This window comes from Fukomys damarensis, unplaced genomic scaffold, assembly GCF_012274545.1.
Source record: "Fukomys damarensis isolate Sample0158 unplaced genomic scaffold, DMR_v1.0_HiC HiC_scaffold_39, whole genome shotgun sequence".
NCBI classification, from domain to species: domain Eukaryota; kingdom Metazoa; phylum Chordata; class Mammalia; order Rodentia; family Bathyergidae; genus Fukomys; species Fukomys damarensis.
In genome coordinates, this window is record NW_022900951.1 from 52,701,741 (window position 1) to 52,728,943 (window position 27,203).

The 27,203-nt window shown below is 38.9% G+C and overlaps 1 protein-coding gene across 4 annotated transcripts in view; it reads right to left on the minus strand.

Annotated features, from left to right (window-relative positions):
• Positions 1-8,771: 8,771 nt before the first annotated feature.
• The window catches only part of Ophn1 (oligophrenin 1), a 418,396-nt gene continuing 399,964 nt past the window's right edge, over positions 8,772-27,203 (minus strand). For 2 of the 4 annotated variants that reach the window (XM_010632184.3, XM_010632183.3), the window contains exons 22-25: positions 19,203-19,368; positions 18,102-18,152; positions 14,261-14,302; positions 8,772-12,955 (exon numbers count right to left, since the gene is read on the minus strand). In XM_010632184.3, coding sequence (XP_010630486.1) covers positions 14,269-14,302; positions 18,102-18,152; positions 19,203-19,368 — 251 coding nt within the window. In that variant the 3' untranslated portion in view covers positions 8,772-12,955; positions 14,261-14,268. The remainder of the gene's footprint in view (positions 12,956-14,260; positions 14,303-18,101; positions 18,153-19,202; positions 19,369-27,203) is intronic. The other 2 variants (XM_010632182.3, XM_033760228.1) reach the window with 2 other exon arrangements.

Here is a 27,203-nt window from a genome sequence, read left to right on the forward strand (position 1 = left end):
TTTCAATTTCACTGATTGTAATTGGGGTGTTCAGAATTTATCTTATTTGTTTAATTCTGGTAATTCGTAAGTGTCTATAAATCAATTTCCTCTGTGTTTTCAATTTTAATAGAGTACAGGTTTTTGATGTAGGTACTGATGATCCTCTGGATTTCTGCTGGATCTATTGTGACTGCCTTTTTCCTTCCTAATGGCATGGATCTGAGCCTTTTCTTTCCTTTTTTCTGTGACAATTCTGGCTACGGGTTTATTGATTTTATTTATTCTTTCAAAAAACCAATTCTTCGATTCATTTATTTTCTTTGTATCATTCTTAGTTTCCATTGCATTGATTTGTGCTCTGATTTTATAATTTCCTCCCTTGTGTGATCTTTGGGTTTGTCTTGCTCTTATTTTTTTAGGAGCTTAAGATTCATCATTAGATTATTTATTTGAGCTTACTCTGTTTTCCTAGTATGGGCATTCATTGCTATGAATTTTCCAGGTAGAACTACTTTCTACATGGATTCCTGTATGTTGTACTAGCATTATCATTTATTTGTAAAAACTGACTAATTTCTTCTTTAATTTTCTCTGTGACTCATTGATTGTTCAGGAGAGTTTTAATGAATTTCCATGTGATTGTGAAGTTCTTTCAATTTCTTATACTATTGATCTCCAGCTTCATTGCACTATGATCTGATAATATACATGGGATAATTTCAATTACATTTCATTTCTTTAAACATGTGCTATGAGCTAGCATGTGGACTATTTTGGAGAATGACCCATGTACAGCCAAAAAGAATGTATATTCTGATTTTGTTGGGTGGAACACTCTGTAGAAATCTATTAAGCACATTTGTTAAAAAGCTTGGTTCAGTTCTAGTATTTTGTTGTTGATTTTTTGTCTAGATGATCTATTTGTTATTGTCCTGTTGTTCACTCTTTTTAATTTTTCCCCCTTCCCCATTAGTTTCTCCCCTTGACTAATTGATTTCCTCTGTTGAGCCTCATGGTGTTGTGTTATTCATTGTCTTTTTCTATGAATTGTTTAGAATTGTTTGGAATGCTGGTTTGGTATTCATGAAGTTTCTCAGGTGTTCTTTGTCATGGAAATATCTTATTTCCCCATCCATTTTAAGAGAGTTTTGCAAGATACATCAGTCTAGGTTGTAGGTTATTTCTTTTATGGCTTGAAATATGTCACTCCAGGCTCTCCTTGACCTGAGAGTTTGTGTTAAAAAGTCTGCTGTGACTCTGATGGGCTTTCCTTTGCATATGATTTGTTTCTTTTTTTCTAACTGCATGCAGTATTTTGTTCCTCTGTTGGGTTTCCAGGATCTTGACTATTATATGTCTAAGTATAGATTTTTTTTATCATGGCTAGTTGTTGGATTAATTTCTATCTTCACATTCATTCATTGTGCTCTGAATGCTTTCTATAGAGTTTTTAATCTCCTGGATAACTGTTTGAATATTTTTCATGGTTTCCATTTCTTTCCTATCTTGGGCATTTATGGTTTCCATTTCTTTCCTATGTTCAGCATTCATGGCTTCTATCATGGTCCTGAACTCATGTTTTGTTTTGTTTTTTTTTTTTTGTCTTATCTGTTTCTGTTCTAGAGTCTCTAATCACGTCTTTCATTATGTTCACTATCTCTATAGTTATCTGTGACATTATTTCTGTTTTGAATTTTACTACAGCCTGATTGATCTGTTTTCTTACTTCCTGTCCTATGAGTTCAGGGTGTCCTGGTGGTTGATTGTCTGCCTTTTCTACCTCATTTTTCCTAGAATTTTCTGTTGATGAACTGGAAGTCTATCCTTGTGCCTTGCTTAAGTGTTTTCTCATTTTGTTTTTGTTGTTGGGCAGTCCTTGGTTTAATTCCTGGAGTAGTACTTTGATCTTCCTGATATAGCTGCTCTTTAGGTTTTGAGTCTCTAATGACTCATAGACACTCTCATTTTCATAATATCAGAAAGGACAATTCATTAAATCAATCAAAACCCTTTAGCCCAATTGATAAAATCAGCAACACAATAGCATCAAGCACAGCTTAGAAATTGACAATTTGTGGTAGTTATCACTCTATCACGTTTAACCATGTGAATTAAATCAAAATCGAGGACCAGCCCAAAATATGTTTATAATGAATAAACTCTTCAATATAGTAACTTTACCCTTCAGGATGGGGACTTAGAAGGAATCATGGGGAGAGGAATCAATAGGTAAAAGGATAGGGGAAGGTTTCAAGTGAAGCCAGAGGACACAGAATGATCACGCAAAGTAGGAAACTGTTGAAGACAACAGGGAAAAACAGAGTGCAAGAACAAAGACAAGAATAGAACAACTTAATAGCAATAGGAAAGCTATACCATGTACTTACTTTCCTTTGAAACTAATGACAATCAAGAGAAGAAAAAAAAGAGAGGAGAAAAGAAAAAGAAATAAGAAATCTGAATTAGGGCAGGAACAAGAACTAAAAGGGAAATGAAGAACAATATGAAGGAGCAAGAGATTTGGAAAAAGAAGAAAGAAAAAAGGAAGAATTTGAAGAGTAGAAAAAAATAAAACTTTAAAAGTAATAATCAAAAATAAGAGGAAAAGAAAGAAAAAAATTTAAGGGCCTCCTTCATGGTATATCTCTGTTGTCACAATAGACAATGTGGGCAGCAATGTGCAGACCTAAGTCAATTAGTCTCAGCAAGCCAAGGGCAGACCCCTGAGATTCAGGCTGAATTCTGGCTCCAAGTCCCAAGTTGAGCTCCCTGACCTGCCTGCAGGAATAAATTCTGCAAGGTTCTATGGCAGGTTTCAGTTGCCCTTCTCCTGAAGATAGTCTGGGTTCAGATGGAAGTTCAACTTACCAGCTATGGAGGTCTGATGTGCCTTTATTGACGTTGTTCACTTCCATTCTATCTTCTGGAGCTCAGTACAATGGCCTTTATGAACACCTGTGCCTCTGCAGTGTGGATCCAGGTACTGGCACAACCAGGAGGCCTGAGGGAATGGGGGATGGGGCGGATGCTACAGGGGAAGCTGCACAGCTGGGCACTCCTTACCAGTCTGCTCTGATGAAGGCCTGGGCCTTCAGGGGTGGGGAAGAATCATAGCTCCCCGCGTTGGCTGAGCAGTGTTCACCAATGAAGGCCCAGGTATGGCAGGCAGACTTTTGACTAGAGGGATCCTTCATATATGCAGGGATATGAACGGACTTCTTGGCTCCAGAAAATGTCATTCATTTTTGCAAATGTACCTCCTGCTGATTATGTCTTTCCTTAGACTAGATGGACACAAAACCGTATGGCTAATTAATTCTGATATAATTCCATCTTTAGAAACGTCAGTCCCATTGACTCCTCTGATAAAAATCTGGCATTCCAGTAGGAGTAAATGCCTCTGATAGTGCAAACTCATGTTTACTGAGTACAGGACCAGGCTAAGTTGATTTAACCAGTGAGTCTATCTACCAAATCAAATTTGATTCCAAATTTCAGGAAAATGAGTAGAGGAATCAACTTCAAATCCCTTCTCCAGGCTAGGTACTTTTCCGTTGATTCTTCATTACAACTCTGAGAGGCATGATTTATGTTACAAGTAAAGAAACTAAAGTTAATGAACTTACCAGGTTATAATATAACTAGAAATTGGAACAGGGAATGAAATCCAAGTTATGCCTGACTACCAAAATACATAATCTTTGTCCTCATACTATGTGGGAAGCATAACATAGTAGTTAAAAGCTCAGAGTTGGAAGCTTCTGTTTGAACCCTGACTCTACTTCTTAGCAATAAGACCTTGGGGAAGTCATTTATTCTCTCTGTCTTCCAGTTTTTTCATCTTTATGGTGATAATGATAATAATGCTTTCTGCATAGGCTTATTGTGAGTATTAAATGAATTCATATTTGCAAAGCACAGAGAGCAGTGACTAATACAGACTAACATATATTTGTTGAATTGGCAAAGTCATATCCACCCCTTCAAAATATAATTATTTCTCAGATTTGCAGAGAAAAAAAAAAGGAAGTAGCTCATGAAGAAGTATCTTCTTGAATGGAAATCAGTTTTTCTCCCAGAGCTGGATAATGGCTCAAGATGTTGATTGACTTGGAGATAATAGGACAGCTTGTAAAGTGAGGCATATATAAAATGTGTGTAGTATGTATGGCAGATTGTAGCAATGTTTTAATCCAATTATCATCTTAAATCTAGTGTCAGATCCACTAAAACTGTTCAAGAATCCAGTCCTCCCCTACTTGCTACTTTATATACAATATATATTCAACAATATTTGTTTTCTTTCTTTGGTCTCAGAGAACCACAACTCCGTTGCATGTCCTCTTTTAACCACCAAAGCCATAAGTTCTAGAAATACATCTCATGCAAAGGCTCTAGATCTGATTCTCGTAACTTGTCCCTTTGTTTAGAGCTGAATTCCCTCACCTGCCTTTGTCACAGTGGAGGGGCCTAATTGTCTGCTATGCTTTTTCTCAGAGCTCTTTAAATCAATTTAAAGGATTTTTAGATCCACTTCTTAAGGCATTTTGTGATTTCTTTTTCACCTCAAGGAGTATGTGATTTCTTGCTGGATATAAATATATCTTAGACAGAGAAGGGTCCTAGATTAAGTGTGAAATTGGTCGGTAGTAGGACAATGTTACTCCTCTCTCCACCCTCTTCCTGAGTACCTTTAAAGGAATGCCACAGCACAATTGCAATGAAAACAAGAGGGCAAGATGTAGCAGGAAAGGACACCAATGCAGTATTGTGAGAGATAGCTGCTTCCCACAATAGCAGGAGGGATGCTTAGGATGGTAATGGTACCAGAGCTATAGCACCAGGAGCTGAACTGTCATAAGAAGTTTCTGTCAGACCTCAAAACCTGGAAGTCCTCCAGGTCTCGTTGGAAAATGCACAAGGCATGGTAATGGGCCTACGTTGTTATCATGAATTCCTCAATGATAGAACAAGAATAGAAAAAAAACTGATGATTGGGAACAACTTAGGTAGAGAGATAGGGGTTGGGATGGTTAATCATGAGGCCAAGGGGCATTTTTTTTAAAAAGCAGATTACATCGCATAGAGGAGTCTATGAATCTGATAGTGCTCAAAATTCAGGAAGATCTTCTTGTGCAGTAGAGTTCAGTACTTCAGCCCTGGGTGGATATATAGAAGATTGCACTCCTGGGTAGTAACTGAGGCAGGTAAATGTTACCACTACCAGTCCTACTATGAATATTTGGATGAAGTAACTCATCTATATTAGTATAGCTCCCAAGTGGCAAAATGGGAATAAATTTCCACAATCTGTCTCTAGGCCCATTTTTTCTTAACCATGGAAATCTTTGATCTTATCCATGGCATGAGAGAACATGAGGAATGAGGGAAGATGTGATGTATGTATTAAAGCATAAATGTATATGATAATGGTGCTTGTGCTCCTTCAGTGTGGAGGGTCGAGGCCAGGGTCTAATTGACAGTGCCTAGCAAAGAAGACCAAGGGAGCAACAGAGGAAATCAGTTTCTTTAATCTCTAGCTTCCTGAAGCAGAAGGGAGAGACAATTTTGGATCTCACAGGATGGCAGTACGGATAAGGAAGTGAGAAACTATCAGGACTCGGGCTATCTATACCACATGTATCTCACATCCTTGTGGTTCTGGGAACTATATTGGGATGGGATTTGACAGCATTATGGGACCAGGGTGGGAGTAGGAAGTACAAACCAAAGTAACAAATCCAAGGCTGACAGTATCAGTGGAAAGTCATGCCAATGACTGAGAAAGGTCATAGAGGTTACCTTACAGCTTTGCTCCCCAGATCCAGAAAAATCTTCCCTTTCAGTCTTATTTCTATGTGCCATTTTTGGGAATTCTGGGAGCTAGGATATTCAGAGTTTACAGAAGTTCAGAGAAAGTGATGAAACTTGAGTGCGTGTAGTTTGCATCTGGACTGTCCCTCAAAGTGTCACTAGGGTAAAGGCTTGGTCCCCAGCATGGTACTATTGCAAAGTGGGAGAACCTAGTGGGAGGTCTTCAGGTTCTTGCAGGGGATAGTGGGGCCCTAACCTTTTCCTCTTCTGGTCTCTTTTGCTTCCTGACTGTGGATGCTTTTGCTCTGCCATATGCTCCTACCATGATGTACTGCCTCAACCAAAGCAACAAGGTCAACCAACCATGGACTTAAACCTCTAACACTATGAACCAGAAAACCTTTTCTAAGTTGATTATCTGAGGTATTTGTTATATAACAGAAAGCTAACACGCAACCAAAATGTGGAGATCCCATGTTTCACGGGTGGCCCCCAAATGGAAGTATTATTCTATACAGCACATTCCTCGAGCTGCTCCATTTTGACCCCATCTATCTGACCTGATAGTCTCCTAGCCTTTGAAAAAGATATGGCATCTTTACTTTGCACGTCATGGGCTTCATAAAACCTAGCATATTACTAAAGTAAAGAAAAGCCTTCAGAATGCTCAGCTGTTCTGATTTTGTGATATCATCAGAACACCAAGTCACTGAGGACAAGCTCAGAGGAACAAAGATATAAGCAATTTTCAAATCAAATTGGCCTTAAGCTCTTCTCTAGGGGAATTTTCCCAAGATAGTGGACTAGGATTTTCCCAGGGAATTAAGTAAGGAAATGATCTAAATTTGAATCCTGAATTCAATATTCCCTGGCTGTGAGAACTTGAAAAGTTCTGTTCCTCCATTTTCTCATCTACAAAGTAGAACCAATATCATGACTTGCCACATAGAACTGTTATTAGGACACATTCATCAAAATCCATAAAAAACACCTAGAAACATACTTTTCATGTAGTAGACAAGTGTGTAATGGCCAAGTAACATGGCAATTGGACTTAGACTTTTCTGGAAAATCCTTCTGCCTCTCCTTCCAGGGATGGATTGAAACTGGTTGATGGACTAGTCATCAACAACAAGATGCCATCTTGGAATACTATAGGCTCTCAGATTCGCCACTGCATTCTTGCCACTACTTCTTCTGGTGTGCTGCCCAATTTTATGTGTACTTGACAGATGGGAGAAGTTCAGCAACTCTGATATTTCTAGCTACCCATGAGGTAGCATGCGATGTGTTATTTTATTGCAATCCAGGATTAATCTGTTGATAACAATGTGCCTTTATACTGAAAGGCAGGGCTTTAATAGCAACTGCTTTGTGTCTGGTGTAAACACCCATTATGACTCCAAAGAAATTTCCATACCCTGATCCCCACAACTGTGATTACATGGCAAAAGGGATGTTAAAGATGTGATTAACATTATTACTGCTAACTTTAAGATAGAGACCAAAAAAAGATGGGGAGACAATCCAGGATTATTTGAGTGGGCCCAATGAAATCACTTCAGTTATGAGGTGAACTATAAACAGCAGAATCAAAAAAAAAAGGAAATCTACAGAAATGAAGGGGAAGCAAAAGGATTTGACACACTGTTGTTCATTTGAAGATGGAACAAGACATATATGTAAAGTGAGGGCCTCAGTGTCACAAAATAAGAAATGGAATTCTTTCAACAATCATTGAGTTAAGAAGAGAACCCCGAGCCTCAGATGGCAACCATCTGACTTTGTCTTTAGCTCAGTGAAAACTTAAGCAGAGAATCTAGGCATTCTATCACAAACTTCTGACCTACAAAAACTGTGAGATAATATATACATGTTGTTTTAAGTTGCTAAATTTCTGATTTGTTACAGCAGCAAGAGAAGATTTATGCCTTGCTGTTGGGCTTCAATGTGTGTCTGTCATATGGGGGCAAATTTTTTTATCCTTAACTTATAGGGCTGTTCTGCAGACAAAATGATGTATGGGACCTAAGTGTTCTGCAAAATTTCAAGTCAAACAAAGGTTAGATGCCCTAAGAGGAAAAAAATGTTTTGCAGCAATTGAACTGAAGCAATTAAGAACTTGGATTCCATATTTCCCTTGAAAACTCAGGGTTTGAAGGGCTGTTTTTGCAGAGAAGTAGTGCAACAAGAGAAACCAGACAACGTAAAAGCCACTCTGTTTCCTACCTATGTGACTTTGGGCATAACACATCATTTCTCCGAGTCTCAATAATATGGGGATGACACAGCTGTGTGAGGTTCAAATGCATCAATGAGTATAAACATGTGACAGAGAAAAAACTTTCAGTGTGAGGCCTGTTACTAGAAGCATCTATCTAGGTCCTGCTATACTGTTGTCTGTTTTCAGAACAATGAAGGCTTTGGCAAAATCCGCACCTGAGGGTAACAGAATGTCAAAGGTGGAAAAGCCCTTGGAATTACCTGGCTTAAAGATAAACAATTTGAAGCCAAGGAAGAGAGAGGTGGACTTGTTCAGCATTGCAGGGAGCCAGTGACAAAGCTGAACATGGACCCCTGAGGCTCTTGAAAGGAGTTCTTTCCAACTGCCCCAATTTGCCTTTCTTCGGTCTCTACTGGACAGAATTCGAAAGCCCAGTAACTTTCAGTCTTATTCCCTATGCTGGTTTCATTATTGAGATGAAGAAACTTCATTCATTTTCACCAAAGCACAAGGATATGTGCAAAGCAATGCAAGAAGCAGGCAGCTGTGTACTCGATGTTTGTAACCTCTTCCAACTTATAAGATCAGCTGTATCCAGTGCTTCACAGACTTCAGTGTGCACAGGAATCTCTTGGAAGATCTAACTAAAATACAGACTCCACAGGGCTGGGGATTCAGTTTAGTGGCTCTGCCGCCTGCCTTGCAAGTATAAGGAACCAAGTTCAATCCCCAGTACCAAAAGAAAAAAAAAAAGACTTTAATTCTAGATGTCTAGGTTAGGTCCTGAGAATGTGTATTTCTAAGAAATTCCCAGGTAATGCTGATGCTCAGACCACATTTTGAGTAGTAAGACTTGCAGATGTTTTCATCAGTCCTATTTCTAGGCATATTCTCCTTTATCTTTGGGATTCATTTTCTCTACTACCATAAAGGGCAGTAGAAAGCCCTCTGTAGCTTCCAGTCATACTTTTTTATCCATTCCTAGTGTGTAAATTTGGGCAATCATTTCTTACCTCTCTGAACCTCAACCTTCCTTATCTGTAACATAGGAGTGTTAGCATTGCACAGCAATGTCGTGAGGCCTGAGGGAATGACAAGGCCATTATACAAACTGCATTCAGCAGATTGAGCTTCTTAGGTTCAGAAAGAATTCTGTGCCTAGGTCTTCTTAGATTTGTAAAAGACAATGTGAGCAGTAGCTGTACCATTGTGCCTGAAATACTCAAAGACTATTTCCATGATAAAATTGCACATGAAGGCCATTTACTCTATACAGTCTGTATACTTTATTGAAAGTCATACGAATAGGCCCCACTATATAATATTTTCTAATTTCACACATATGCTTCACATAGGCAGTCTTTCAAGTTCTCTATTAATGTCCTTGGCATCAATTGCTTCATTTTTCAGTGAAAATGACTCTTCGTCATTAAAAACATCTTAAGTTATCTTGTTCCTCTCTGCAACTTTTTGTTTCTGAAAGTTTTTGTGGGCTTCTAATGTGTCAAGGCCACTTGTCTGTGGCTACTTAAATAATAACATCATTGATCTATATTCTCTCAAACCTTTTTCTAGTCACAGAACTACTTCTATTACTTTATTTGTTCTTGTTATTACAGAATCAAGGAACTTCTTGAAAATGGATGGCAAATTCCCCATGATAGTATTTTTAAAATACTTACGTGACAGCACTTTACTATTGAATCTGAATGCCTAGTTTTGCCTCTCAGTGGCTGTACATCCTCCATGCATTTTCAACCTCAAAAATAAAAATTCAGTATTTCTTTTTTAAACCATCTCCTGATATTTTCTGTCACCACAGAAAAGCTTTGTAGGGCTATGAGTCCAAGTCATCAAATATCAAAGAGGCACAAAACCTTTTTCTGCTTCTCAAACTACATTATTGGGGGTCACTAATCTCCTGGACTGAAGTTGTACATGCTAAAACCTTGGCAGAGTAGTTGTGAAATACAAAGACGTTATAAGGACCGTTTGCCTTTGTAAATTAAGTAGGCTTTTTAGGAAATCATTACCAAATAGGTAAACTGAAGGTGAAGAGAAAGCCCTACTTGGGATTATCTTTCAGCCCAGTTTTCATCCCCCTGTAATGGACTTGAATCTCCTCCCTCCCTCACATGCTTACTTTTTAATATTTTGTTAAGCAGGCAGGCATAAATAGTCCTGCCAGATCCAGTAATGTGGCCTCTGCTCAAAAGCTACCTCACTGTGACAAAGAGAAAATAGCATGGGGTACAGAGTCAGAGATTCCTGGATCCAAATCATTGCTCTATTTTTTACTATCTATGTACCCTTGAGCATGTTACTTAAGCCCACTGAGCTGTAATTCCTTTATTTGTAAAATTAAATGAGTATTTGCGTGATTGTTATAAGGATGAAATAAAATAATATATAGGAAACATCTACCACTTAGTAGGTATTTAATAAGTGTTAGCTTCTTTATTATCATTGCCAGTTCAAGAGCTATAGTCCATCCATTGCCAGTTTCTCTAAACTACTGGCTAAGGTTGCTGATAATTTCCTATAGCAGCCACTCTCTTATTACCATCTTCCTGCTATAACCTGTTCTGAATGACCATCTGTCAAGCCTAGGCCAAGCCAGTCTCATCCAAAAATATCCTGCCTCTCCAAAGAAGCTTTTGCTCTTTAAATCTGAGGGCCAATAGGAGACACTGTGGTACATTCTTTGGGGATAGCCCAGAGCAGGGGTAGAGCTAGCCAGTTACTATTCTCTGGCTTTCAGTGAGACTAGTGGTCCATATCTCACCAGGCTAGGCTCTTTATCTGTGTTCCTGGCAACACAGCAATTTCCTTGTCAAGTTTCTGGATACCTTTTCCACTAGAATTGCAATGCATTTCTATGCCTTTCAATAATTTTCCAGTATGTGTAGTGATGACTGTGGCATTTTCTCTCAAGAAAAACCAGTCAAACCATGTCTCTACCATCTGCATGGCCAAATTCTGCACAACTACCTACTTTAGTCCGTCATAATAACAGGTCACTAATTAGGACTCAACAAGAGGGCAGCAAGCTTCACAGAGACTACTTTTGGGGGTAAGTAGAAGATGGAATAATGACCACTTGGCTCTCTTGCTCCTGATTTCTTAGCAACATAGCCTTTGAGACTGGGTAGAGAGTTCACTGTGGCCACGATTTAAAATGGTTTCAAGTCTCTACTTAATTACATTCATAAAGGCTTTCACTGTGTTTAGACATGTTCCTCATTCATGAATAAAACATTTTTGTTGTTCAGTCTAAAAAGTGACTACCTCCTTTCAGTAGCACTGTTCCAAAGGCATGTAGGTTTAGACATATGTGCTTCTTCCTCCACTTCACAAACGAAATAGCAGGGCCTTGCTAGAACACAGCAAGTTGGAAAGCTCTCATACTGGACCACATTATAGTTACACAAACCCTAAAGATAGGTGTCTGTAAGGGAATACAAACTTTGATATGTTAGCAGGTTCCCTTTAACAGATCCAGAAAGATCTATTCCTTAGTTTTCTGACCCACTGCACTGGTTTTTATTTAGTCCCTTCCAGTGATTGAGATAGTAAATTGATGGGAAATATGTGGGACTCAATAAAGATGGTAAAAGCCAAATCCTCAAAATAATGATTAAAGTCACCAAACATAAGGATCTTTGCTATGTAAGTGTGGTGTAATGGAAACAATTTTGCTTAGGAGCCTGGAGACCTGGGATCTTGTTCTGCTGTGGCTACTAACTTTCTCTGCAGTAAACTGGGATAGTGGACTAAGTTCCTTTTAAAGCCCCTTCTAAGAAAGTACTTTATGGGTACTAAAAAGAGTCTTTATCTCAGGGGTTATGATTCTTAACCTTTATTGGGTCTCAGGCTCATTGGAAATTCATTTGCCTAGAAAAGGCATACTGTCATGGGATTATATGTATCATCTCAGGGGCATGATGGAGTTCTTGAATCCATGGGCACTGGGTTAAGAACTGTTTTTTTAAGATAAAAAAAGAGCCTATGAGCAGAAGACAAAATGAAACTATAATGATATCTGCTGCACCTCAACTCATCTTAATTTTTCCTAACATTTGACCCAATAATGGAACGTCTACAAGACAAACACAGTCTGTTTTCTTTAAAGAAACATTTTCCAATTTTGTTTTTGTTCTTCTTGATTGCTTAGAAAAGACGCTATCAGGTGAAGGTGAAGATGAGAGGAACAATAATCCAAATAGACCTAGACTTTGATATACAAAATATGCTTTGCAGACTTGTCCTAAGTGGCTGTCTACAAGAGCAGGTAGGCCACCTTCTTGAGTTCACATGGGAGGAGGATCCTATGGGGGCATCACCCATGCCATCTAACACCACAGGAGAAAACAAGTTCTTGGCAATGTGCTGCAGCATCAGAGTGCCAACTTGGCACCAGTGTCCATATCCTAAGTAAGAGACGTGATAAGATTCTCCAATGTTTAGCAAATATTCCTACTCCCCTCGGCCAAACAAGGTAAGCAATGACCCCAACTCAAGTGGTCTTTAGTTCAGTGAAACACTGCTGAGATGGAGCTCTAGCCCTGATTCTTTCCAAGTTCAATGTCCTTTTGAGGAAGCAGGAATTTCAGAAAGAGTTGAAAACCAGGCTCCCCTGTTTGATTCATCAGTGGATATCTTGGTTTTGGCAGAGTCCGGGCCTTGAGAGAGTCCAGCCATTTCACAGTGCAACAGGAGCTCAATATAGACCTTCCGAATGGATGGAAACAGAATACAAAGGAGAAATAAACATGTATCTGGGAGATGTGCTCCTTATTTTATGAATTCTCAGAGCCTGAAGGTAAAAGGCCAGGAAGGAGCTGCTCTTTAGCACAAAATGATTTAGCAGAAGAGGTTTGAAGTAGACCCTTTCAGAACATGGAAAGAGTCCCCCAAGGCCAAGGATTTTAAAACCTGAAAGGGAAAGAAAAGAGTATGCAATTAGCATTATTGGCTAAATACTTAATAGCCACTGAAATATGGACATTTCTTGGTATGCAGCTAAACCTGCAATTGGCAGCTAATCTGAGCAACAGAGGCTGGCTGGGAAAAGGTTCTTGCAGTTCAGATTCCATGAAACATCCCTAAAATAGTGCTATAATCAGGGATACAGATTTTATGACATTGATTTCAACTCTTCCTCCCAACAAGCTTATCAAGAAAATCTAATATTGGAACTTCTGAGATACCCTCACCTGCATCGCAACCATTTTTTTTTTTTTTTGGTACCAGGGATTGAACTCTTGTCCTTGCGCTTGCAAGGCAGGCCACCGAACCGCTGAGCTAAATCCCCATCCCCTCGCAACCATTTTTTAATGGTTCTACAATATCCAATACTCTTTTGACTGGGACTTCACCTTTATGGGGGCAGACAATGAGAAAGTTATTTACCCAAAGACTTTTGAGGACTGGCAGAGATAGGAAGAAAAGGAAGACTAGGGATCACGTGGCAAGCTAATCTCTAGATCCATTGGTCTCATTTATGTATACATTAGTTCATATCATATCAGAAATCTGATAAGCAATCAGAAGTCCAAGGTAGAGAAAGGTATTTTCCTAGCCTCCAATTTTCCTATGACCTTGGGAAATCACTTATTCCTCTAAACTTCAGTTCATTTATTTGAGTTAGAACATATATTACCCTCCTTACTTCTGGCATGTGATTTCCATAGAACTGGACAATAAATATGATAACACTCTGCATTAGGCAAATATATGGGACTAAGGATGAAGGTTTAAGTGGCTATTATTGAAATAATTATATGGACTGAAGGAATGAAGTCCCTCTACAAACACTGAGGTAATCTGTTCATACTACAAAGGAAGTTTCTTGTTTTCTTAAGAATCTAAGAGCTGTCAGAGTTAGAAGGTTCCAACTTCTCATTTTACAGACCAAGGAACTGAAATTTAAAATAGCAAATATACTTGCCCAAAATGTTAGACTAGGATTCCTAATGGATCCAATTCAAAGGCAATCTGTAAAACTACACTATAGTTCAGCTAGGGGAGAACGAAAGGAGAAGGTGACTTAAATCACATAAAACCTTAGAATTGAAAGGAACTAATTTGAAGTGTCATGCAATTTTAGGGAAATGAACTGAGGCATAGAGGTGAGTTCCTACTCCCTGGATTGACATTGTAACCCAGGCCTCAAAAGTTAAAATCCCATAAAAGGCTTATGGAACAAGATTCTGTAAGCAGGGGTATGTAAGCACATACCTGTGGCCTCAACTTTCATCTCCAGGAAGTCTGCCTTGAGAACTGTGGGCAAAAGAAGAAAGATATTTCAATAAGACTCTAGAACAGGACAGGAAAGGCAACGATAAGCAATGGGGAAGTCCTCCAGGCCAATACCAAATAAATCACTTGAAAAATGAGAAAGTGATTGTTTCCAAATGTCTTAAAGCATCTAGCTTCATATTTACAGTTGACCAACTTCTCTGGCAGATTTAGAGGTCCCAGTGTTCCAGACACAAAGATATCTTTTAGGTGGCAGAATAATCCTTTAAGAACCAGATTATGGGAGGCTAGGAGATCCTGGAGAAGTTTGTCCAAGATCACAAATTACTTACTATGATTATCTATAATAGTGAGAAAGGCAAGAGGGCGGGGCAAGTACCTCATAAAAGCTAAGTCCATTGTCTTGAAGACCACACCAGCCTTACCCAGCCTCTTGATGTGTTTAGATTAATCCTAAATTATGCTTCTCAGGGAACAACTGGGAGGAAGAAACAATCCTGGAGAATAATTTCCCCTATAGTGTGAACAGAGCATCCCATAGTCCCTACAGTCATATCCTCGGCCTTTTGATTTTTTATTCTCTTTTGAAATTGTTTATACCCATTACCTGAATGATCTTATTCTCATCCATCATTTCAATTACCAATATTAGGGGTCTTCTCCCAAAGTGCAATTATTCATACTCTTATTGTAGTATATTCAGATGCTCCCCATTGGAGTTGCACAGTAATTGTCCTCAACATTTCTACCTGTACATCTATGAAGGTCCTGTCCCAATTACTGGTTTAAAGTACAGTTACACACTGGATACCTCTCCTTGGATGCCCCATAATGTCTTCAAAATCACTGTGTAAAATATAGCACAACAGATTCCTCATGAAATCTGCTCCTCTATGCTTATGATACCACCAACTTAACTGCCCAAGACACTCTTTTCTCTTTTTCAGTCCTTCTACAATATCCCATGTTTAAAAAGTAATCAGGGTCATACTGACCCTATGTCAAATCTGTTCATTCTACTGCATTCCCAGGGGCAATGTCATAGGCCAGGACTTCATTAACTCTTGCCAGGATGATCGGTTTCCTTATTGGTCTGCCTGCCTCCAGTCTTTATTCTCCTCTCTTCTCCATTACCACTAGAATGACTTTTTCACAATGCAGTCATTTCAGAATTTGTACTTTTACATTTAAGCATCACCTATGATCCTCTCTCCAATGAACTACAGGATAAAGATTAAGCACCTTAATATGTTGTACAAGATCTTCATGATCTGACCCCAATCCATTTTTCTGATCTCACCTCCAACCTACCTTCCCTCTACTTGCTCAAATGTTCTACCCAAAGTGGACCACTAATCACTTTTGAACCCATGTTATATAAGCTGATCTGAGACTGTGAAATGTCCTCTGTACCCTTCTCATTAGTGAACATTTACTAATTTTTTTGTTTTCCCCAGTATTCTATTTTTTAGCTTTCATTTTTTAAAAGTACATATTTATAGTACATTATGGTTACATTCATGATGAGAACCCGGTGTACATACATGTCATTTAAAATGGTGGAGCAGTGCGTGTTTATCTACTTGTTTTTTAGTTAATTAAAAAAAAATTGTTGTAGAAGGGACCATAAGGAGTGGTGTCATTCAACCGTCATGCTACCATTAGGTATGTCAATGGAAAGCAAAAGGGACAAAACAATGGTTAAACAGATCCTCATTTTCATCATAGATGAGAGAAAAGGTTGCCAACAATGACTGGATGAGACTGACTGTAAACTAGTCTGAGGACCTTGCTCAGTGGCCTGCATGTGGTTGCACTGATGCAAGTGATGCTTATGTGGTGGAGGCCTAAATAGAAGAAATGCTTTCCCTATGTGGATGCTGAATAGGAGTTGTCTATGGGAACATGGGATGGTGGCTCATGACAGTATTGGAAAAGAAGTATAGCCACTTGGGTCTTACCTACACTCCTTCCAAACTGGAATCTGGAAATGAAGAAGATTAAGTCTAGGTTCTAGAACAATGATGGGGAATCTTTTAGAGCTTTCAATGATACAAACAGCCATCTGTAACACGCATGCCACAGTTTTGCCACCATTGTTATATAAATTAGAATATAAGGTAAGCACAGTACTACTTCAGCCTGAAGTACCTGCTTTGGCCACAGTCTTCTTAGGTTTTGGTTGGTCTAAAGCTTCTCTGAGCATTGGCTAATAAAGTGCATCCTATTGGCAGTGTTACCCATCTTGGTACATTTGCAACACCAGTTTGGCTATAGCTTCCCTACTAGAAGTTTGCCTGCCCTAAGGATTCTGTTGTATGCCTCTCCCATATTCTCTTCTCCATGCCTTGGTTCTTTGTTCAAGGGTACAGATCCATTCTCCATAGTTTCCTGTGTATTTCTACCTACCTTTCAAACCCTAGCCCAGACATCATCTCCTTTAAAATTTTTCCTTTAGATATGCCCAGTTCTTTGTTTATTCTAGTTTATTCATTCAATTTTATTGGTATTTATTCCTCAAATGACTTATCCGAGGGAAGGAGGAAGGATCACAAAGAAACAGTCCTGCTTACAGCTGCATGCCTTATTATTATCTTTATGCTATTTGTAAGAGAAATCTGGGGGCTTGATGTTACTTTCATCTGTTAAGGTATAATAAATGGCAAATTGTTGTCTAAAGAGAATCTATCCTAGCTTAGAGTTCCCCATTGTTCATTGCCAATTAACACTAAGGTAACCTGTTGTGCATAATCAAACCTTGGTAAGTCAGGTCCTTCAATTTTGACTAAAGGATATCAAATCTCTCCCAACTCCACTGCTGGTAAAAATACATTGTTCTGCTTTTAACTTACCACCTAGAAGAGTTGTATTCCTATCACATGTTAGAAAACACAATTTCAAACTCTTTGATGTGAAACAGGGCACAAACTCACAGAAGACACCCTGAAGGCTAAGTAATCACTTTTCCACGTGTTCTAGTTTAAAGGGTCCCAAATGTCCATGCCTTGGACAGGCTGTACCAGCACTTGGGAAGTTTTAAGAACAGATGCAAAAAAGGAAGGAATAGAGGGAGGAAGGGAGGTAAGAAAGAGGAAAAGAGGGAGGGAGGGAGGGAAGAAGGGCATAAAACAAGAAAAAAATTATTCATAGGCTCTCCTCCTAGAGATTCTGTTTTAGCAGGTCTAGAGTGGAAGCTAGTAATCTGTGATTTCTTTTCTCAAAGTTTTCCAGGTGATTAAGACATGCAGTCAGTGTGAGAATCACTGCCTGTGTCTACTGTTTACCTTTGAAAAAGGGTGCCATGCTTACTCTGAGGGCATTTATGGTAGAATGACGCATTCTACATGTCTTCTCAGGTTGTCATTTTCAAATATAATGGGGTCTAAATAAGCACTTTTTAAAAATGGTCTACATTTGTGTATGAGCATGTGCACATAGGCACGTCTGTGACACAGAGAAAGAGGAAGAGAGAGAAACAGATGGAGAAATTAAGAGGCAAGACACAGTATAGCATATAGACACAGACACTAGGAAAGAAAAAAGACAGAAAGAGTGACACAAACAGAAACACAGATATAAAAATACAAAGAATGAGAGTGAGAAATCCAGACATTGAGAAAAAGTGGATGACAGAAACAGAGACAAAGACTGAGATGCAGGTGAGACAGCAAAACACATGGAGAGATAAAGTTGGAGGTAGGAGAGAATATGAGAACTATAGATAGATAGAAACAGAGAAGGTAAGAATGAAACTCAAAGGGAAGCTAATGATGCATTATTAAAGAATGATTTGATTTTTCTGCTGTTGCTGTGTCCTTACCTTCCTGTTTTCCGGGAAGCTGTTTCAAAGAACCTGGTCCTGGAGGCCACCCTGCAAACAGAAGTCAGCTCAGTCTCATGAGTTGTTCTGGAATACATGTGAGAACCACAGGCCAATACAAAGGACAGGAGCCTCTGAACCAGATGAGTTACCAATGTGAGGTCCTGCCTTTGTTGGCAGAGCTTGGGTATTGGGATCGATCCAGTATTAGAGTGGGAAATGGCCAAGAGTCCATAGGCAAAGCCATAGATAATATCCTTCCTTCCCTGTCGGTCCAGAATGGTCTTAAACTTGTTGCTCATTTAAGCCTTTTTTCAGGAGAAATAAGTGAAAATATTTTTTTTTCAGTTTCAAAGTATAATTTTTGGCTTTTATAAATATACTTAGCTAATTGGTTAAAGCTGTGGAGGCTTTGTTCTTTCCCCAATCTTACAATTATGGAAAACAAGAAACACAAGAAAAAGAAAGATCAGGAGGTGGTATGGAGAGCAACGGTCCCAGTCACTGACTGATGAAAGTTCAGTCAGGCTGGCTGTGGCCATCAAGGATGGACCCTGAGCGCTGCTGTGGACCCATGCTAGTGCTCCTTCCCTGAGTCCTTGGCTTGCAGCCCTGCCTTAGGAAGGCCTACCAGATGTCAGCTCAGCTTCTACCCTGTGACAAGCTCTCTGGAGAACTTGAGTCATTTTGGAAGATTTAAAAAATAATGATATTCTTTGCTAAAGAAAAGAAAAACCTCAAGCACAAGCACAATAAAAAAATGTACTCATTAAATTATTTTAGAACCAGTACCAATAATAAGGGAATAAAAAAGAAATTTCAAGATTGGTTAAAAACAGAAAATGATTTTATCATGTTACAGTGACCAGGGAAGCTAAGAGAAATGGGTCTCCTAGCAGTACTAAGGTTCAAAGTCTTCATTTTTAAAGGATCTCTCAGCCTTTGGTATTAAGTGGAGCACTCCCAATAGGCCTGACCCATACTAGTCATCAAGATGCTGAAGTGAATGATACCCCAGGGCTGTGCACTGAGCAGTCACAGACAGTCATACTGGTGGCCTATGACAGATCTGAGGTCAAGCTCAAGAACAATGCTACTTACACAGATGATGAGACATCCCCTGCATTGCCAACCACAATTTCTGGTTTTGGTTCAGGCTTTTGGGGAGTTGCTGCCCGGCAAGGAGGGTCTGGGGGCCTCACTGGAGGGCGGATGATGGTTGGCTTTTCTCCTGGAGGTCGCACTTTGCTGAAACTGTCAGCATCCCCTGGAAGAGAGAACAACATCAGAGACTTGAATAGTTGGACAAATGGATCACTACTCATGAGCCAATATTGGAGTTACTTGGGTCACCTTCATTGGCCTCTACTTCTTCTCAGTCATTAACAACTGTCTTTTTCTTTTTGTAATTCTTCTGGCAGCTGTCTCTTCAAGAAAGTCTGTTTGAATCCCAGCTCTGGAATTTCAGACACCTTAGGTTTATCATATAATTTCCTAAAGCTTAGTTTCCTCAGTTATATAACCAAGATCAATACTACATTACTTGATAGAGATGTTGAGAGAATTAAAGTAGATGATAATATAGCTAGTACATGCCAGGCACACAGTAGATGGTAAGTAATTGATGATGAATTTGAATTTGATATACGTATCAACACTGAAATCCAAGTCTTCGCTTAGGCCTAACTCACCTAATTCACCTTCCTGAATTCACATCTCTGCCTTCCAGGTCATTTGGTGCAAAACAAATATAAATATTTTTTATAAAATTGTTCTGGCAGAATTACGGTGAAACAGACTTATCCATACATTGTTGGTGGCACTCTAAACTAGGTTTTTTCTATCTAGTTACTCATCAAGCATTGCAGAACAATGTAGATGAAATGAAAAATCTTGCATATGAGATAGCTCATACTTGCTCGTTCAGTAATTCTGCTATGAACAACAGACCCAAAGGACTTAATCCAGACGGAAAGAGAAAAAGAAAAAAAGGTACAAAAATATGCATTTTAACAGCAAAAAGTAAGACCCAACCACAAAGGCTAACCAAATAGTTCAACTCTTACAAGCATTTAACCAACACATACTATACTGTACATACACTGACAACGATTTGGACAAGGTCAAAACAAAATATGCATGTGAATAGGAAGCAAAAAAGAGAAAAATCCACAAAAAGTGCTCATGCCTGATGAATACTAAAATTTACATATGTAGAACTGTGTGTTAGTAGATCCTGATATTTGTTTGTTTCATCAGATCTTGATATTCATTTGAATTTTTCTACAAAAATGTTTAAGGTAAACATAAAAACATATTAACTGAACTTGTATGATTCTGTTACACAATTTTCTTTAATTATTTTTATGCTTTTTCCTCTCCTTCATGACCAAAATGCATAGAACAAAGTTCAAACTCCTTAACATAAATTCAAGGCTGACCACAAGGTGGCCATAATTTACTGTCTCTGGATTTTATCTACCAGCTGTACTCTATCAAACCATTCTCCTCAAGATCCAATCAAAGCAAGCTCTTGACCCTTATTTTTTAGTATGCTATAGAGAGTATAGAGTCTGGCATTGTGCAGATATAATTCTTGTTCTACTATGTCCAAGCTGTGAGACCCTGGACAGTTACTGCACCTTTTTGAGTATCATCTCAGAACATAACGCTTCCCATCCCCCAGATGAATGTAAGAGCTAAATGAGATGGACTATAGATCATACCTAGCACATAGCAGGGGTAAGTACCAGACTCTGTCCTGTTTCTTTCTCTTTAAATGTCCCTGATCTCATATCACTTGCACTGTAACCTTCACTCAAGACTCATATCAAATCTCACCCCCTGAACATTCTGGCAGGCATACATAATTTTCATCCATGTAAATGTTCATGAAGTGCTTAAATATTGGTCCATGTGTACGCTTTTTAATTCATCCACCTAGCCATTCTGGTGAGACAGATAAGAAAAGAGATAACAATAATATAGTGTGACTGGTTATCCAGAGAATGAGTGAACAAAACATTCATTCTCACACATATAAATTCTGTCTCCCCACCTAGTCTATATCTTACATTTCTGGGCATGACATGTCCCTTAGCACTAGGATGGATATACAGCACTATACCAGCAAAAATAACCAAAATAATAATAATCTTTTTTTCTAATAACTTTATATACTCTTAGGAAACCGTGGTGCAGAAAGGTAAAGCAATTTACCCCAAACCATGTGGCTAGGTAAGCAATAGAGTGAGGATTGAAAGTCGTATCTCTGGTTCCCACATCCACTGCTTCTCCCAATGTCTGCTGCTTTGTTGTTATTATTAACAATATAAAATTACCAATGATAATGGTAAAAAGCAATACCAGAAAATATCTTAGCTACCTTTTAATTGAATACCTGTTCTGCCCCCGACTCTGTAGTACCATACTTAGTGCTTTGTGTACATTTTTGTTAGTATTAGCCATAATTCTGGAGAAAGTATTATCCTTTTTCTACTCTAAGATAAGAAGCAACCTTATAGTTTATCCAGGCCTGTCTGATTCCTGAAGTCCAAGCAGTACCAACTACCAGTGGCTTTCAACCCTGGCTGCATATTAGGAAAATGCAAAAAGCTTTAAAATTACATAATACCTGAAATCCATCTGTACAGCTTCTAAATGAATAGGATCAGGGCATGGGCATATTCAGTGCTCTGTAGGTGTTGTGATGTACACCCAAGACTGAGAACCCCTAGGCCATAGGACACCGCTTCCTCAGTGAAACTCACAGATTTCCAGAGCTGACGGTGCTGCCCTGTTTCTTTGGGTTCCTTTGGTGAGTGAACCAGATGACATCCCTCAAAGATGAATACCATTTATACCCACATTAGAGACACATATAAATGAGTATCAGTCTAGGCCTTAGAAAACAAACATCATTTATCCTGCATCCTCCTATGCCTTTTATTTGTAGCTGCAACTTGTTGATTCTTTACAAGTCAAATTTTGAAATAGCAGCAAAAGGTTTTCTTGGCTGGAAGACCCCAATGTTATTCTTTCTTGCCTCTAATTTGTCTCAGTCCCAGTTATGTTATAATGTCAAACTTGAAAGTCAGAGAGGGAAGCAGGAGTCAAGAAACCCAGATTCTAGTCTTTGTATGAAAACTAATTTGTGTGACCTTCACTAGCTCACTTCCCTACCTGTACAATATGGGGACTGGACTGTTTCCCAGATGAGTAGGTCTATAGTCTGTAGACCTATACCTCTCTAAACTGACTTTTATATGCTGCCTAAAAGCATACCTGAAAGTACCCTGGAAACCACTCAAACCATATTAATTCCCCGCCCCCGGCTCTTTCTTAAATAGATTTAGATTTTATGGCTCCATGTTACCTGAAGAATACACCCAGAAGTGTTTAACCTGGCATTCACTACTCTCTTTCATTTGGCCTCAAAGTGGGGTTTCTGATCTGACTTTCCATCATTCTTCTTCACATATCTTACCATGCAAACAGTATTATTCATTGTTCTATGTACATGTGTTATAATTAATCATCTCTTTTTAAGATGCTTTTTATCCTATTCCCACATGCCCAAATTTGCATCAGCTTAAATGCCATATCTCTTAGGGAGCCTAAGATGATCCAAGTTTCTCTCACTCTTAAGCAATGATTATTATGTACTTTGAATCCTTTATTTTGGCTCTTTCAAGGCTGTATCTCTGTTAGAATGGGAGAAACTTGACAGCAAGACCCAGGTGGGATTCATCTCTGTATTTTCAAGAGACCCAAGTAAGTTGCTTTGCATGTAACTGGCAGATATTCAACAAATATTTACTGAATAAAAAAATATAGTTCAGTTTATTAGAAGGCCAACGGAGACAGCTTTCCCATTTTAGGTCTCCAGCTGGACTATAAGTCACACACACACACACACACACACACACACACACACATAAACATGATATCCCCAAGCTTGAGGGCTATTCTGAAATCTACATTGAAAGGTATTTAATATGACAGGAGTTTTACAAGGGCTTTCATGTCCAACCTTATGCTTTCAAAAGTAACATACAAAAATGATTTGAAAGAGTCCATAATAAGTCTTAAAATTGAGTTGGGGAGAGAAGATGCATTCATTGAAAATAAGTATAAACACTAAAACTCAACAATCTATATTAGAGAGCCAAACTTGGGTACAAGATGTGGGGTAAGAAGGAGTTCCCTGGAGCAGATTGTAAGGTTTTGAGAATGAAATGAGACTTGAGCATGACCCAGAGGAATGGCTAAGAATCTTTTTGTGCCCCTTCCTTCAACAATAGCTTGCCTTTTTCTGGGTATTCAGCATAGTCGGGAACAGGCTAAATGTAGCTTTGAACTCTTTTTTGCAATCTGAATTTTAGGTTTGACACTTCTTATTGGTTGTAGTACATAGATGAGTAGACATCCTATCTCCACGCCTATCATTTCCTGAGAGGCTATTACTAGGAGTTCTACTGCTTCTTAAACTTCTCTTATATTAGTAGATGCTTTGTGTACCTCATATAATTTAATCCTCTACAGAATTTTGTCTGCAATGGAAGTATTATCCCCATTTGCAGTGAGGAAATCAGACACAAAGAAATAAAGCTAACCTACAGAAAGTCGTGTAGCTAGTAACAGTCTCCTGCAAAAACAGAACAAATACTACCATTCACTAAGCATTCACGATGTGCCAAGCATACAGATGTCTCCCATCATTGTGATGACAATTAAATGGGCATACTTATTATCCTCCTTCTACAAATGAGAAAACTAAGGCTCAGAAAGGTTATGATTTGCCTGGAGCTCCACAGCTAGGAATAAAGAGAGTCAGATCCTGAGGTTTTAGCCACTAGGTTTCTTTAGCTTATGGCCTTTGTATCAAACAGTACTCCCTTTCAATTTCTTTGTAACCTTCATCAATAACTTGGCTTGTATGACAAATTTGATCTCTTTCTCCAGCCCACCCTGTTCCTTCCCTTCCTTATTTTCTGTCAAATGACAGTAACCAAAGAACTTTAAGAATTTGCAGATTTCCTGTGACCTAACAGTCCTCAGTCCTTATCCTTAAGCAACTTTCTTCAACTTTCCTTATACACATCCTTACACCCAACCTGGGGGCACAGAGTAAGAGGATGCCATTTCCACTTGTAGATTCCTCCAGTCTTCTAGAATGCTCTATTTGACTCGATGGCATTCTTCCAAACTCACCTTATCCATTAATTACCCTTGTGGAAAAATCTGGAGCTGGGCTCCAAGAAAGGCAGAGAATGAAAAACCATGGAGTAGCTTATTAAAGTATAATGAGTCCAAGCAAGAAAGTGTGGATAATGGCCAGCAACGCTCATTACTACAGAGGCAAGTCTGTTCCTAATACTTTTAAAGTAGATGTAAATGTCACTCATAGCATTAGTCACCCTGGTGGAGGATTGACAGCCCTATGAATAAGCAAGGCCTTGCAAGTATCCTTCCTTCAAACCCAGGAGCATACCACCAGATGCAGTTATTTCTCTCTAGTCAAGACCAAGGAAAGGACCTTATGAGGTTTCTAAACCCACATATCATAGGATCCTATACTATGCTCTCTACTTTCATCTCACTGCTTCAGGCAGACTAAAAAGCTCTTTGCCACATGTTCCTACTGTATTTATTCTTACTCTTGCTATAGTATGGATACACTGGGCTGGAACAAGAAGATGCCTGCTTGCCAACTTCACCAAGAACTTTTAGAAGGTAGGACCATGGCGTTTGAGCTATGTCTCTCCCATCACATAGTACTATGTCCGAATAAATGAGCAAGTACGTGTAAGTAAGACAAGATATAGTCCTCCTCTCTCCTCATTCCTCAAAGGAAATTCCTAAACCCCTTGCGGTAGCCACATACTTGCCTTTTACAAAGCCAGGACTAGTAAGAGGCAATAACATCAAATAAAGGAATAATGGAGCTTGTATGATTTTTGTCTCCCCCAAAAGTGAGTACTGTACCACTTAGAAAAACAGAAACAGAAGGTAGCTAAAGCAGCTGAAAAGATAACAATGTGGTATTTAAAAAACAACAATCTGGATCTTGGACCCAAGAAGCGTTAGTACAAGCCTCATCTCGTCACCTCACAACCTGAGTGATTCTGAGCAAGTTGTTTCATGTCTGTGAGCCTCAGTTTTTTTTTAACCTATGAAATGGGAAGAATAAAACTATCCTACAGGCCTGTCACAATGAATAGATACAGTGGAAGAAGAAAATGTACCCAACTCCATGTCTGGAACAGAAAAATCCCTTGATAAAACTGTATTATCAAACACTGTTGATTTTATTAAGTTCACTGTCATTGGAGAAAGCAATTCAAAATGTATCATGTCTTTGCTATTTTTTTCCTCATTGAGTTTATTGGTACATTTTAGGTATGCAGTACAGTTACATTCATCAGAGGAAGTGAGAAGGGCAGGGGAAAGGAAATAAGGGAAAAGAAAAAAATATGAGAAAACAAAAAAATGGAAATAAACTTTTTGTAAATAGGGAAGGGGGGGTGAAGGGAGGGCAGGGGTATGAGGAAAAACTGAGAAGCAAGACCTGTCATGTAAAGGTACAAGATCCCAATGATGTCGTTGCTATTTTTAAATGCTGAGAAAAAAACTGCTGAAATTATCAAGTTCTCTCAAATGTTGGATCATTATAAGGGGTAAAGATGGGGGTGAGAGAAAAATGGCAGCACATTTGGATCACTAAGGCAATGAAGTGTCCTGACCAGCAGCTGAAATGTAATGACAACTGTGAGATGCAGAGGGGACCAGCTAAGGTGACTGCTTCCTCTAGGAGCAAACAACTATCAGCTAGAGCTCAAGATCAGAACTATTTGAAGCTTTTATTTCATTGATAACATGACACCCAGGAATCTGATATAGAGCATTAGCCAAAATGGGGAAGAAGAGAGGGAAGAAGAGGTAAGGAAGAGGAGTGGCTGCAGTTCAAAGAAGCAACTACAAGAGAGGTTTGGCTTATCCTCCACAAAGACCAAAGCCAACTCAAGTTCCGGTTTCTGTAGCCAAGGCTAGAGGCCAAGACCTCTGAAAAAAGCTGCATCAAGCCAGCCTGTTGCTAACTGATTTACAACAGAAAGCAAAGCTTCACAATGCTGTGGCTCAGATTAAGATAGTTTGGCTGATACTGAACAAGTCAGATAGGTACTGAACTTTAACACCACTGGATCATAGCAGCTGCTGCCATTAGCATAGGGGACAGGACCGTGGGGAAAGGGGAAAAAGAGAAAGGTTCTGGGATTGAATTTTGCAGCAGAAAATGGCAAAGGCAGGGATCAGTTACTATGTGTACTGATCTGATAGGATTTGGCTGATCTCAAGGCTCAGTGACAGTCAAAACAAACTTTATTTACTGTGATCACTATAAGTAGAGTTACCCAATTTTCTACCAGTCTGATGTGAAGGTCAGTATATGACTTAAACTGAAACAAATGTGTACATAGCAGCCTGGCCTTTCTTGGCTACTTCCCAGAAAAGTCAAATCTTAGCAAGGAAGGGAGAAAACGGGGAGAGAATTAATATTATATTTTGAATGCTGCTTATATGCCAGATATTTTGTTACTCCTTTTAATCTTAGCAATAACTTTGTGGGGTGAGCTGTTTCTCCCATTTTACAGATATGAAAAACAATGTACAAAAAGGTTAAATAACTGTGATCACACAGATATGTCAGAGGATCAAGCCAGATAATCCCATGTCAGTTACTTCATGGAAATTGTACTAGATCCCACACAGAATAGACTTTTGACTAAGTTGTGTGCTGAGACAACCCCATAAGCCCATGCTGAGATTTTTTTATGTGTCGCAATCCATGATTGAAGTTTTCCCCTGGCCTCAGAAACAGAAGAGTTCTGTTTTACCTGAACAATGGGCTTGTTTTTCCACAAAGAACTGGGAATTTTTGTTTTATCTAAAAAGTTTAAAACCAAATCTGCAGTGGTATTCCATCAAGTGTGGCAAACATTTTGTATACTAGCTCCCATCCTGCCATTTTCCTACTGTTTTCCCCATTCCCATCCACTCTAGGACTCATTTTTCTAGAATCTTAGGCAGGGGTTGGCAAAT